Source organism: Poecilia latipinna, unplaced genomic scaffold, assembly GCF_001443285.1.
Source record: "Poecilia latipinna isolate Pla-1442-1.1 unplaced genomic scaffold, P_latipinna-1.0 Scaffold3071, whole genome shotgun sequence".
Lineage (NCBI taxonomy): Eukaryota > Metazoa > Chordata > Actinopteri > Cyprinodontiformes > Poeciliidae > Poecilia > Poecilia latipinna.
In genome coordinates, this window is record NW_015115687.1 from 4,446 (window position 1) to 18,312 (window position 13,867).

Below are 13,867 nucleotides of genomic sequence, written 5' to 3' on the forward strand. Positions count from 1 at the left end.
TATATATATATATATATTTCTTTGTGTGTTGCGGCCATTTTTGATCGTATCCAGACAGGAAGGGAGGGAGACAGAGAAAAGGGAGAACATGGTCCAGGGCCAGGGGTCAGTCCCTTTACAGATGAATTAAAGCCACTGTACAAAGCTGTGCCTGCTCTAGACATGTGGAGCACTGTCCAAATATAAGTCTAAAACGGAGGACAATATTTGGTGGCCGTTTAGTCAATTAAGCAATTTGTTTTTCTGAGAAAGTTAACTTTTAAATAAGTGGAATGTAGTCTGCAATAAAAGTACTTGTATTTGGATATGGAGATAGTAAAGTCTCAATTATTCAGCCTGTAATGTTGTTATGCAGAGGAAAAGAGAGGCTGACAAAAGTTTGCAAAGACTGAAAAAATATCATTAAAATCCCTGCAATTCATTAATCACTTATTCTCAACGTTGCCAAGAAACTATGGTCATGCTCTTCAATCTAAAAAGTATCTATAGTACTGATTTGGAAATACTTGCCAAATTCTTTGTTATTGGTGACCCTGTTTATAAGTGGAAAATAATGTGAAATTCCACGTCTGATTAAAGCTTTGTGCTCATGGAAGCCTTGAAGTGCTGTGGTTTCTTTCAGAATGAGTTCTGTCTTCACATTTCATCTGTTGCTCAATGCCTCCAGTCACACAACCAGATGTAAAACATGCTTGGCCATGAAATAGAATGCAGTCTTCACACAAACAGCTTTCACCCGTCGTCAGCTTACTATTCAGACAACGCAGTATATTCAAAAGGTTTTCGATATTAATTTCCTACTTTCGATTTATCTTACAGTTGTTTTTCCTGTCATCTGTCTTAGCATATTATGGGTTTTCTCATTTTTCTCTTTTTGTTAACTTAATAGAAATCCATCGTGTCCCACTCCCGGCTTTGTCATCACCTGAGATTTAATAAAGAAAAATCTTATGAACTATTTTGGTTTACTTTAAAACATCATTTTTATTTATAGTGATAGGGAATGGATAGGAAAACTAAATATTTTTCTGTTTTTGTGGGCTGATAACATCGTCAGAATCGACATACCAGCCTAATTTTGGTATACTCTATACAGAAGGGTTATTGACTTCCCTGAGAAATGCAAGTCTCTCTCTCTCTTGAATTGATTTGTTGGCAGTCTGCTGTAGCTGCATGCTATACCTTTGATGCTGTAGAGAAGGTATCATTATCATATTAGTGTCATCTAAAGAACGCCGCATTTCCCTCAAATGTAATGGGTCTTACTGACAGGATGTGACTGCCTGGGATTTAACGTTTGTTAAGAACAGAGCACGAGCATACATAAATAATGAGGGTTTCAAGTAAACAGCTAGCATGGCTAAAAATGAAACACCAGTATCTATAAATAATGACGCCATCGAGAGAGTCCAGCAGAAGCCATTGTGTGACAACCACTAAACTACTGACAAACAAAATCCAAATTAACATCAATCTCGGAGGCAGCCACCACCGAGCTTCAGGTGCTCCAAAACCCACAGTAGCTCCACTGAAGCTAAGTGAGCTGCCAGGGCTTCACAGAAGAGTGCCTGCAGAGAAGTGATGCCTGAGGAAGCTCAGACAACAGTAAGGGGAGAGAATATGTTTTGCTGCGCAGCTTGATTATGATTGAATGAAGCCGAGCATGAACTTTAATTACTGCTTTACACCCCGGCTGTTTGTGACTGCGTACTGAAGCGGCTTAGGACACACAAAGGGAGGCTGATGCGATATGGCACAGAGCAGCGTTTGGCAAACATCAATCACCGTTAAAGGGCTGATTTAATACAAATAGTGATTAAGGACAATCTTCAAACCTTTTCCCTGATCCTTCAAATGTATGCTGCTAATACATCTACTCCAACCTCACTGCTAAAAACAGCTTTTGCACCCTCAAACGCCCCTTTACCCTCTCACATAATAAAAGGTTAAATACATCTTCAAAGAGCTCTAAAAAACCTCGGGCCATCATAGTGTCTGATGTTTTTTTATGTTTTCTAAGATTTATCCAGAACACTGCAACTTTTAACTCACTGAACTCAGCTGACAAGTTGTATAATACCACAGAGGCGCTACTTAAGAACAGTGAGCTGCTGTGCAAAAGTATTCTGTTTACGCAGCATCATTCCTTTAAGCTGTTGCCACCAGTGAGGAAGTGTTTAGGTTTTGGTCCAAAGAACACAACATCAATAATTCAGCCTAAAAATTCTCTCAACGGAATGTAGTAACGGGTGTGAAAACAACTATGTATTCGAAATGAGTACGAAGCTCTGACTAACATTCATTTTCATAGAAGCACAGATGACTAGAGCTTTGGTAAAACTCGAGCCTCTGCCAGCGAAGCAGGCCTTGCCGTTCTGTACAATTTAGCAGCCATTCAGAAATGAGAAGTTCCACCTGGGTGATTGTTCAGTTCTGCAGGTGGAATTCTAAAATTGCACTAAGCATAAAAATACAGCAAAAAAAAAAAAAACATCTCACTGCAGTAATTATCAAGATTAGTCTGTGAAGCAGCACATTAGCATGTCATCACAAACAAACTGACCTGGTAACGGCTATAGCCTACAACGTAGCAGAGACATATACAGCATGTTTCAATACAGTCCACAAGGATAAGTCATAGCATGCTTAGAATATGGAATCACTATCTCAGAAGAACAAAAAATATGACTTTGTAAATACATTTTCACACATATAATTTGTTAAAAAAATCATAGGTACAAAGATTCTTCTGAACATATTTATTCTGTACTAATTTATTCATGTGTTTTGATAATTATTGCATACATTCAGAAAATGATGTCAAATCATGATTTGTGACTGGTACAAAGCATTTATAAATCTGTTTCTATATCTCTTCCAAACAAAGCTTTTTTAAACAGTATCTGACACAGATTAACTTCAAATAGACAAACAACCGTCAGCATTTGGTAATCACCAGTCATCTTGACATGTGCAAACAGAAATTTGACAAAAATGAATGAAACGGACAGAAAATGTGACTCAACCCACCACCGACACATCTGTCTTTAGCCTAAACAAATGGTTCAACTGTTACGCCTCTTTCACACTCTTGCAAATCTGCCCTGCATTTCTTTAGCACATTGACAAATCACATTTTAACAACACTGTTGAATGGATTTGAAACTATAAAAGTCATAAGAGTTCCAGCTAAACTAAGCCTCCACTGTCCTTTCAGGCATGTTAAGGTAGACAATTTATTAATAGTCACAACTCTGAAAATTTCATAAATTAATGCAGAAATCATCATATTTTTGAGCCACAAAAAAGTTAAACAAATAAATTCCACTCTGCCTTTCTGTTGCTTATCAAAGCAGATGGGTAATTTCAAATCATACTTTTCAGAAAAAAAAAAGAAAAGAAAAAAAAAAGATCTTTTGAGTCAGCCACTTAAGCGGGAAGGCATTACATGAAAATGTACCAACTGTAAAAGGAATGCCAGTAAATCTAATATAGTAATGCAGACTCTTCTTGAGAAAAAAGACAGTCCTTAATGGGAAGCTGTTGAGTGGATGTATGGCAACTAATTAGAGACACAGAAAAGAATTCAGTGGCATTTTGCTGCATCATCTAGGCAAGAAACATAGATGAGCTCCGTGTAAACACAAAAAAAGGTTCTTTGGCTACTGTGTCGACTACTATTTGATGCTGCTCAAACTGGACTTACTTCTTTTTACTCCAGTCTTGCTTCACTTCAACACGAAAAGCAACTCAGTGGGAAACACGACACTCATAAAACGTTTGCTTTAAAGATTTCTCACCCCTTTATCAAATTTCTGCACAGAAATGCATATTTATGCAGTAGAAAACATGGTAAATTGATTCACGTACGTATTATGCTGTACTTTTAAAGCCACTGTGGAAAAAGAACAGCACTGTATTAAATAACCCAACAGCAGTGCCTCTTAGAACATATTTTCTTTCTATCAATTACAGGTGAAATGTGGCGTTATATCTATGAGCAAGAACTGCAAAAATGCTGACAGCTCTCTGACACAGCCATAAATTAAACAGTCACATTTCAAGTGTTTCAAGAGCAAAATGGAAAACTAGTTTTGACATTTTACCAGCTGATGACACGGCTATTCAATCAGCAGTGAAACCTAAAGCCCTTACACTTTTTCAACTTTTGTTTTAGACACAATATAAAGATAAATGTAGTGCTGTGAAAAAGTAGCTTCCTCCTTACAGATTTTTATATGAAAATGTTATAAAACCATCCCTGACCTTATGTGCAAACATAATTGTTCCCTCAGTATGTGAAAAAGTAATTGCATTTGTTATCATTGACAAGTTTTGAAGGACATTTGGCCCACTTTTCTTGGCAGAATGGCTGCCTAGTAAATGTTTCATGCATAATCTGCTTATTTGAGCTCATAGCACAATATCATCATTAGATTCAGATCCAGACTTTGACTAGGTCACTCTAAATGACAATAGGTATGACATTTGTAGGAAGTGGCTGAATTAAAACGATTCTGCAAACAAGAGTGGGCTGAAAATCCTCTACATTACATTTTCATGTCAATGGCTGTTTTGCAAATGCTTGAAGGTTGTTACTGCCAAGCATTAAATAACAAATTGTTACATTTAGAGGCAATTACTTTTTCACATGGACCTGAGTTGATTCAGGTAGCTTTTTTCCCCTTAAGAAATCAAATCAAGATTTCAAAATTGCAGTACTCAGGTCATGTTTGTTTGGTATTAAATTTAGCTTGATGATCTGGAACATTTAAATTGGACAAAGCAGTGAAAATCATGATGTAAATACTTTTTTTTTATAGTCTTTTAACCATCTGAAACATAAAATGTGAGCCTCTACTATAAGCCCCAAATAGCTTTGTTTATGTCCAGTCAGTAAGACTATAATAGCATGTGGTAAATATTCAGGAGACTTACTGCACGATATTTCATCTGACATATCCCCACAGTCATTCTCCCGATCACAGCTCCAGCCTCGAGGTATACAGCGTCCATTCTGGCAGGAGAACTGGTCGGCTTGACAGGGCCGGGCTGCGAAAACAAGAAAGTGAGAAAGTGGTCTCCTAATTCAATCACAGCATTATAGGCGCACAAGTCAATGTTGGATAACACAACTGCATCTAATGTCCACTAGATCACCAAAATGTCAATGTCTGGCCAGCGCAAACTCTTTATCACTCTGTCTCACAGCAAAATGTGGCATGTCTGACAGCGTGTGTAAAATGTGCTGTTGCTTGATAGGCCTTCAGTCACATCCTGGTGGTCATGTACATGACAGCACTCAAGCAATGTCCTGCTGTAGTGGGATATGCATGTCAATCTGCCAGTGCAGGAACATTCATCATCCACTGACTAATGCTTATTGGCTGATCTTCTATGGATAAAAAGCTGCAGAGAGGCACTGTTAAAGACATAGAGACAATCTACCATGAGCGTTCCTGACAGAAAGTTTCCTCTCAAAGGTACCGCGACTCTTTGATACCATATAGCGCTCGCACACACTGAGAGTGATAGTACTGCACCAAAGCTTCTTAAGAGCCTCAAATTATAACAGTGATGGCTGCCTTGACAACACCTGACACCTCGGTTTAAGACATGGATAAATAAAGCACACCTGAGGTGAGAACATCTTATCAAAAGATGAGAGAGAAAAAAGCTTTCCACCTCTTTGTACAGACGAGAAAGCTGTTTGATCTTTAATGCTAGCAGTCTATAAGCTCGATGAGCTAAAATCAATTAAACAGCACATCAGTCTTCTGAGAAACAGAGCATTAACCACATGATGGGAGCCTTTTATCAAAACATAAAGGGAAACTCCTTTAAAGAGTAATTATATTTCCAACAGTGAATGTAGGAACATAATTGTGGAAATAAACTGTCCTGCATGTAAAGAGGAGCGTCAAACTATCAAACAGCTGCCAAAACTACAAACATAAAGAATGATGAAGAACATACCAGAGCAAGTGGTGTTGGCTTCATCTTCACCGTTACCGCAGTCACTGGTTCCATCACAAAGCCATCTTTTGGGAATGCACCGGTTGTCGTTGCATTTGAACTGATCATCAGGACAGGTGTGGTTGTCTGAAATAGTTCAAATAGACACAAAAATGACAGTGACTTTACAGAAACCCACTAATAGTTAACGAAGTAAATAAAAAACAAACAAACAAACAATAAAATTAAGCAATGCGCTCAAATGACTCAAAAATGATGTTTTTCTGAATCTTTAGTGCGGTGGTTTTTACTGAAGAAAGACTCAAAGCTATGTTGCTTAGTCAGTTTTTTAAAAGGAAGCCAGAAGACGAAACAAATTATTTTCAACAGAGGAATTTTCACGTGACCAGCTATTTTTAACAATTAGACAAGACGTTAGCACATAACAGAAAGGCGACAGAGATTATAGTAAACTGCTCCATTATTTTATTTTCAACATTCAAATTTCTACACACAGTCTGTAACTGCTCTCCAACAGGTTATATAATAATTAGCTGAATAAATCCTTACTTGAAGCCTTCACTGTAATGGCAGGAAAATGTTTCCAATTAGCTATTAAGTGATTATTAATTTTTTATGACTTTTTTAACAGTTAAATTAAAACAGTGACACTTTTTTCTACATCTTTTTTATCTTTTGATTATCTCACTGAAACACAAACTTCTTGTTGAATGAACATAACTTCTACCTAAATCTGACAGTGTTATGAATCATTTTGGGCAGAAATGTGGCAAAAAAAAAAAAAAAATATATATATATATATATATATATATATATATATATATATATATATATATATATATATATATATATATATATATATATATATATCATATCACTGAGTCACAGCCGAGTTGCTCTTGCACAAATTTTGAGGCAGTGATGCCCATCTGGTATGTATGACGTCTCTACATTATGTTTATGCCATGAGACTATTACAGTGTGTCCTAAAACACTCCATGAATGTCTCAGTAACAGATACTTTGAAAAGTCTTGCTTTTTGTATTGAAAGCCACACATGTTTGACACTGAAATTCAAGACTTATGGGGGATACTGTGAATGAAGTATTCGCATTAAAGTCACATTCAGTTCATTTTAATATTCTTCAGTGAAAACACTATCACCACATACCCTATTTTCTTGTCAGCCTTGTAATTAAGTCAAGCTGCACACCGAGTTTATGAATTCATTAATTCTCATCACTTATAGATTGCACTAAGTAAGTAAGAAAATTTATGTGCATACTTAACACAATGAGTAATAGCACAATTCCTTAAACAGGGATGGCTGTGTGGAGTTAGGGTAGATCTAGATTTCACAGTTGGATAATGTAAGAGGTTCCCAAACTGATAGTAGTGTTCTGACAAATTTGTTCTGAGGAAAGGGTTTGATTCCATTTCTATCAATTTGTAAGACGATATTGAACTTTTATAATCCAAAGAATAACCCTAAAGTATGTGGGAATATCAACACTGACATCTTGTGTTGTTTAGTTTGTGGCGACACTGTTTTATGAAGACTCAACATCCATTTAGATAAACCGAGTCAGATTATCCCAAATGATATTCTAGCAGTGCAGCTAACTGGTGATTCTTCTTTAATTTCTAATCATGCTGGCATATGATTATGGTGTAAAAATGTACTGCTTCTGCCTTCCATAAAAATAAATAAATAAATGAATGATCCAAATGAACCAAAAACTCTGCTCCTCCAAGTAATCTGTTAAAGAGTGATTCTCCAAGAAGGTAGACAGCAGCACATTTAACATCCCTGTTTAGTGTCAATTAGCAACATGGATGTTGACAGCAAGAGAGAACTAACTGTAAAAATCGTAGTGTTTTTTTGTTGTTGTGCTTTTTAAAGTATTGACCCATACAGTTTCTGCATGGGGTATTTTTATTTTTTGAAGTGACTAATCACGATCCTCACAGCAGCTGTGGCTCTCCTCATCGCTTCCATCCAGACAGTCGTCGTCGCCATCGCACTTCCACGAGGCCCGTATACAGCGCTGATTGTGACACTGGAATTCGTCGCTTTTACATCGAGTTGGCTCTAAGACATCAGTGGAGGAATCTGGGGGAAAAAAAAAACAGTACAGAGGAGAAATTAAAATCAACATGGGACTTGGTAAGAGGTATGGACTCAGGAGAAATTATTGGCATAGCCATAATAGCAGGCAAACTCAGTTAATAATGTGTCACAACCCCACAGAACATAAAGCAAGTGGGATTTGTTTTGGGTAGCTGGAGGTCTGGTGGGATAATTTTTCACCTGTATGTACTTGTTTATTGCCTAATTTGCATAAAAACAAGGACCTGTTCCGTCTTTCTCCCTTAGCATGATGGCAGGATGACAGCAGGAGATGACGATCCTGGACTTTGTATTTCATCTGATTCATTGTGTACTCCTACCTGAACAGGTGACATTGTTCTTCTCCAAAGCTTGGTTGTCAGCACAGGCACACACTCTGCCTCCTGGGATGGCAAGGCAAAGGGTACTACATCCTCCATAATTCACGCTGCATGCGTTCTCACCTGGGAGAAACAGACCGCAAACACTGTCAGTTAATTTTACAATTTCCAAGCCTTGTGAATATTAGTACCTTTCACCACTTTAAGTCCTGCAAAATTAATCCCATTTCTGATGCAAAACCCATTTCCTGCCTTACTTAGACATGCCAGGTGTAAGCCATACATCACATGAAATATTGGGAACACAGCAAGAGAAATATATTTGACATTTTTATCATTTTTTTCAGTGGGGATAATTTGTCTTCCTGGACAAAACTGTCACTCCTCAATAGCAAAAAAGACCCCTATAAAGTTAAGCCATGTGACACCTTTGTCACTTCAATTTACCACTTTTCCCAAAAGCAGAGCCTGAACCAATGAGATAAAGCTTTTGGTCTTGTGGGAGCCAATCAGTAGAAGCCACAACATTGGACATCCAATTAATCTATCCAGTGGCCACAGAAAAACGTCTAGATGTTTTCTGGATCATGTGAGCTAGTCTGTGCACACAAAAACCACAACTGGTTCGCATCGTGCGCTTGACAGGGCACTGCTCTACTCACAATAAGCATCTCTGATGCTCTTCTACAGGAATCAATGTTTTGAGGATGCAGCAAAGGCGCAAAACCCCTTTGACTGTCTGCTAAAATAATATTCTTCTAAATGTATCACATTCTGCTTTTACATGGCTGTTATAAAGCAAAAGGAGAAGTCCACAGAGGACATTATACTGACAACATTATCCATTTTGTCTCCTATCTGTTCTTTTCAGCATCATAACAACATGAATCGATCTTCTCTCAATAAAAGAGAGAAGGAAAAGCATCAAATACTGACATAACAGCAGTATTTGATGCTGCCATTCCCTGAGCATCAAATACTGCTGCTATGTCAGAGCTAGGATTGAAATGCACCTGCCACCACATGCTTTGATGCCGAAAGCAAACTGTACCTTAAAAATAAGCAACAAAGTCACCCCTGTGGCAGGTTCGGTAAAATGGAGTAGTGCTGGAATAAGTCACTGTTTTACTTATTTATTTAGTTTTTGTTTTTGTTTTTTATTTAGGTTGCTAACGTCTGAATCATATTTGAAATTTACGACAGGTAATATTCCATGAGGATTTAGCTCCACTATGTATCAATAATACATAAATCTATTGCCATCTCTCCAGATTTATTTAGTCAGCAGTTTCCATCTGTCCGTTGTTGACCAACAACTTATTTTTCTCCAAGTGTAACTTTTTTTTTTTTTTTTCAGCTAAAAAAGTTTTAAACCCTATCTTTCTGTTGGGCCCAGTGAAAATGCCAGAAGAAGAAATGGACAATCATTGTATTATTTACTGATGTACTGTTAACCAGCTAGGTAGTATGTGGTTGGGGGTGTAATTTCTGTAGCTTGAACATTTTATTGTATAAAATTGCTCTTTATAACATGTACAGAATAAGTTTTATTTTGTGAGCTTACTTGTTTGACAGTTGATTTGCCAAAAATACATTTTTATTTTCAGATAAAAGACAGATAGATCTCTCCTCCATAGTATGAGGATTGTGACTTTAATGAAAAATATTAAAGTACTCAGGTTGGAGTCAAGTTGTGGGCTTAATTCTGTCCAAAAAAAGCTTTGAAAAATGAAAAGTCAAACATAGATTTTTACATCTCGCAAAGTATGGTATATAGAATCGATTTTACCACTCAAATGAAAATATAAGTATTTTTGGGGAATATGCAATATGTTTGTTCAATCTTATACAATTTCAGACTTCTGTTTATTAAAACAAATCTCAGAAATTGGAAGATTTCAAAACAACTCCCCTAAATCTCCTTTCAACAAAAACCTGTGTGTCTCACCTGCTAATTCAATAATCAATATAGAATAAAAGTCCTATGGGGGGGGTTACATCTTCGACTTATCAGGAATTACTGAAGTCTTGCGATTATGCAAACACTTATTCCATGTGATCTCAAGCAATAAAAAATATATATCAATATTATTCCTGTACAATAAAAATGTGCATTAATGGTTACTTGGTTGGCACAATTTTCTAACAGACAGAATGGGAGTAAGATTATGACATGAAGCTCTCTACATGTTGATAATCTACTCCAGCGCCAGTCACTGCAATGAAATAACAGAGCAACAGCATTTTTTGTTACTCTGGAGTATATATAATACATCTTGTAGATATAATACATCTTGTAATAAATCCCCCATACACATTAAGACAACAGGAATCCATAGTGTAAAGGAAGCAATTCACATTCAGCAGCATTGAACGGCTACTAAGTGAAGGGAAAGCTGCCAACCTTGCTGGCTCTGTGCGTCATAGACGCGCAGGCCAAATAGAGGTGGTCTCTCGCTCCGTAGAAGAGTGACATCGCCCGTGGATAAGTCCAGCTGGAATACAGACGCATTCATGTACTCCGTCCAAAAGATGAAATTGCGATAATGAGAGATGCCGAAGGGATGGTTCAGCTCTTTTCCTCTGTACACCACCTGCAACAAGAAACACCGTGCACTATAATCAGAAGATTAGCGGAGCCACAGAGAGGCACCATCAGCAACAGCAAAATCAATCATCTCAAAGCAGACTCTAACTATTTGAATATGGGTTTAGATATAATTCGGGGTGGGGAGAATGATGAATGTTATTTAATTTCTTTGCACAAATGCATCCGGCAGAGCAGCCTGCTTGTAATAATGTTAGATAGAATCTTGGCATTGATTAAAGATCATTTACAAATAATTTATTATCATTAATATGCCGGTTTAACTGCAGGGGCAGTTAGGGATGAAGGGATATTTTGTTGGCTGTGGTTTTAGAGAGGCGGAGATTTGTTCAATGATCTCACTGCTTTGAAGAATCAAATCACCACCATTAAAACGTTTTAAATTAGAAACTACGTTTTTTTGTCATAACATTTTATAAGGCTGAACGTTTTTGAAAGATTAAAACTTTAATTTACCATCGTGTAGTTGACTGATTCAGACAGCAAAATGAAATTAAGACGCGAAGGTCCAAATCATCAGTATATACATACCATTCTTCCAGTTCCATTCAGGTAAATCTTCTCAATATGATCATAGTAGGCATCACACCAGAACATCGTGCTGCTACTGTGGTCTAGAGTCAGACCATTAGGCCACAGCATGTTGGAGGTGACGAAAATACGGCGATTGGATCCATCCATCCAGGCTTTTTCTATCCGTCCTATGCTGTCGTTGACCTCATCCTCTTCCCAGTCTGTCCAGTACATCCAGCTGTCATGCAGAGTAGTGGACAAGAACAGCACAAGCTGTCACTGCATCAATGTACAAATGAATCATCGTCTTAAATTAAGAAAGTACATGCCTGGAGCATCTGGGTATTTTACCCTGAATATTATAATATATTTTATATTCAATGTTAGATTGTTTTTGACTCTCTATAAGCAGCTTAGGGGAAGACAAACTGTACTTTTAAATGTATTGTGTGAAACTGATGTAAACTTGGCTTTTTTTTAATAATGCTTGGCTGTATTTCCTTGCAAAGTAATAACTTTTTCTTTTTTTTACCTGCATGGAAAATAAGTTATCGCCGTTATTCATCAAGCAACAATTTACCTCTCCATTTTCTTGTAAACAAATCTCTCCCAGGCATGCTCGCTGTCTCTATAAGTGCATCTGATAGGTGTATCAAAACATCAAGGTAGAGTTAGTTGTTTTAAATTCCCAACCACAAAAATAATGTCGGGACTACACCTCTGAATGAGCCAGAGGTACCTTTAACATGATTGGGTCAACAATTTGACACGGTCTTTTCTGTAGTAACAATGCCCAGGGGATTTGCTCTGCTTGAGTGTTGCTGACTGAGCCGTGTGCCCCGTGCTTCTCACCAATGGCAGAGGGTTGGCTCAGGAAAGATAAAACAGATTGGGATAGGAAGGTGAATGAATACCGTGTCTCTGAGTCGTCTTTGTGACCTCATGAATTATTGATACCATAGTACTTCCACAGACACACAAATTCATGCACACACGTCTACACAGCTGAATATAGATAGACACTGCATCAGATGCTCACCATTTATATAAAGCACAAAAAGAGAATATTAATACTTCCTTCACTGATCTAAATTCAGCCAAAATGCTGAATGTCATCCTTTAATTTAATATTTTTCATTTAAAGCTGCAGGGACTCTAGTCAACATCTCAGGGCGCTATGAAGAAGAAAAATTTATTTTTCATTGATACACCAGACACACGTCTCAAGTTATTGCTAAAAATGGTTCAAATTGGTTTGCACAAATATTCTATTGTTGCATACTGTTTTCTGATTCCAGGTTGTGTCTTCATCAGCTAAAAAAAATGATACCTTTGACTTTAATGACACAGTGAACTTCACATTTTTCGTGTAACACAAATGTATATATATTTTTATTTTCATCACAAGAAGGCAAAGAACATAATATGCAGAAGGAACAGACATTCTTGACTTAAAACATCCCACAGTGATTTTTTTCAAAATTGGTGAAGGAGGAGCTGAGTCATAGATGTCTACAGCTACTAAACTGGGTTGCTAGTGCTGACTAACACTGCTGTGCCTTATTTTCTTTGAGGGTTTTTTAGAATTCTGTGGCTCTAATGCCCTTTATTTCACAGTAGATTGACGGGAAAGAGGGTTGTGAGAGGTGGAAGACGTGTCAAAGGCCAGCGGACCGGGACCCTGTGAAGGTCACATAGAGGACTGAGGCCTCCGCCAGTGGTTCATGCATCTTACTCTCTGCACCACCACAGTGCCTCTGCGTGAGTTTCTTATTTTGACATGCAATTTGGTGTTACAAAAAAGCGTTTCAAGCGGTTCTAAATGTAAAGAAATAAAAGTATTTTGTGAAATATCAAGGCATAGTGTATTAAGCCAGTTTGTTGCTTATGATATGGCCCTTTTCCTATGTTGCATGTCTTTTTGGAACAGGTACACCCAGTTTGTATTTATTATTGTTGCTGTTTGTTCTTATGTGCACCCCTTCTTTCTTAGTAAAATCATATATTAACACATCCACTAATTGTGAATGTAAAATAAAAATAAAAACTACTAAGGTGGAAAATGGTGAGGTGAATGAATGTTTACCAATGGGAAAAGAAAAATTCACAAAACATAGCCTGAAATGAAATAACATTATTAATGGATTGTTGGGAACCATTTAAGAAGCATCTGAATAACATCTGTAGCTGTAAAAACTATATATGGCATTTATTGCATCTATAAGTACTCTTGCTATTGTCACAGAACTATTAACGTGTCCAAAATGTCTGTGGTCATCTAGATTAGCTGAAGAGCAAATAACTGATAGCATTATATGT

The 13,867-nt window shown here is 37.2% G+C and overlaps 1 protein-coding gene across 1 annotated transcript in view; it reads right to left on the reverse strand.

Annotated features, from left to right (window-relative positions):
* Positions 1–4,903: 4,903 nt before the first annotated feature.
* LOC106940039 (low-density lipoprotein receptor-related protein 1B-like) overlaps positions 4,904–13,867 on the reverse strand; it is a gene marked incomplete at its 3' end in the record, with an annotated part of 42,056 nt that continues 33,092 nt past the window's right edge. The window contains exons 8-13 of the mRNA XM_015022658.1: positions 11,567–11,786; positions 10,832–11,021; positions 8,428–8,550; positions 7,946–8,089; positions 5,977–6,102; positions 4,904–5,052 (exon numbers count right to left, since the gene is read on the reverse strand). Of these exons, the coding sequence (XP_014878144.1) occupies positions 4,904–5,052; positions 5,977–6,102; positions 7,946–8,089; positions 8,428–8,550; positions 10,832–11,021; positions 11,567–11,786 (952 nt within the window). The remainder of the gene's footprint in view (positions 5,053–5,976; positions 6,103–7,945; positions 8,090–8,427; positions 8,551–10,831; positions 11,022–11,566; positions 11,787–13,867) is intronic.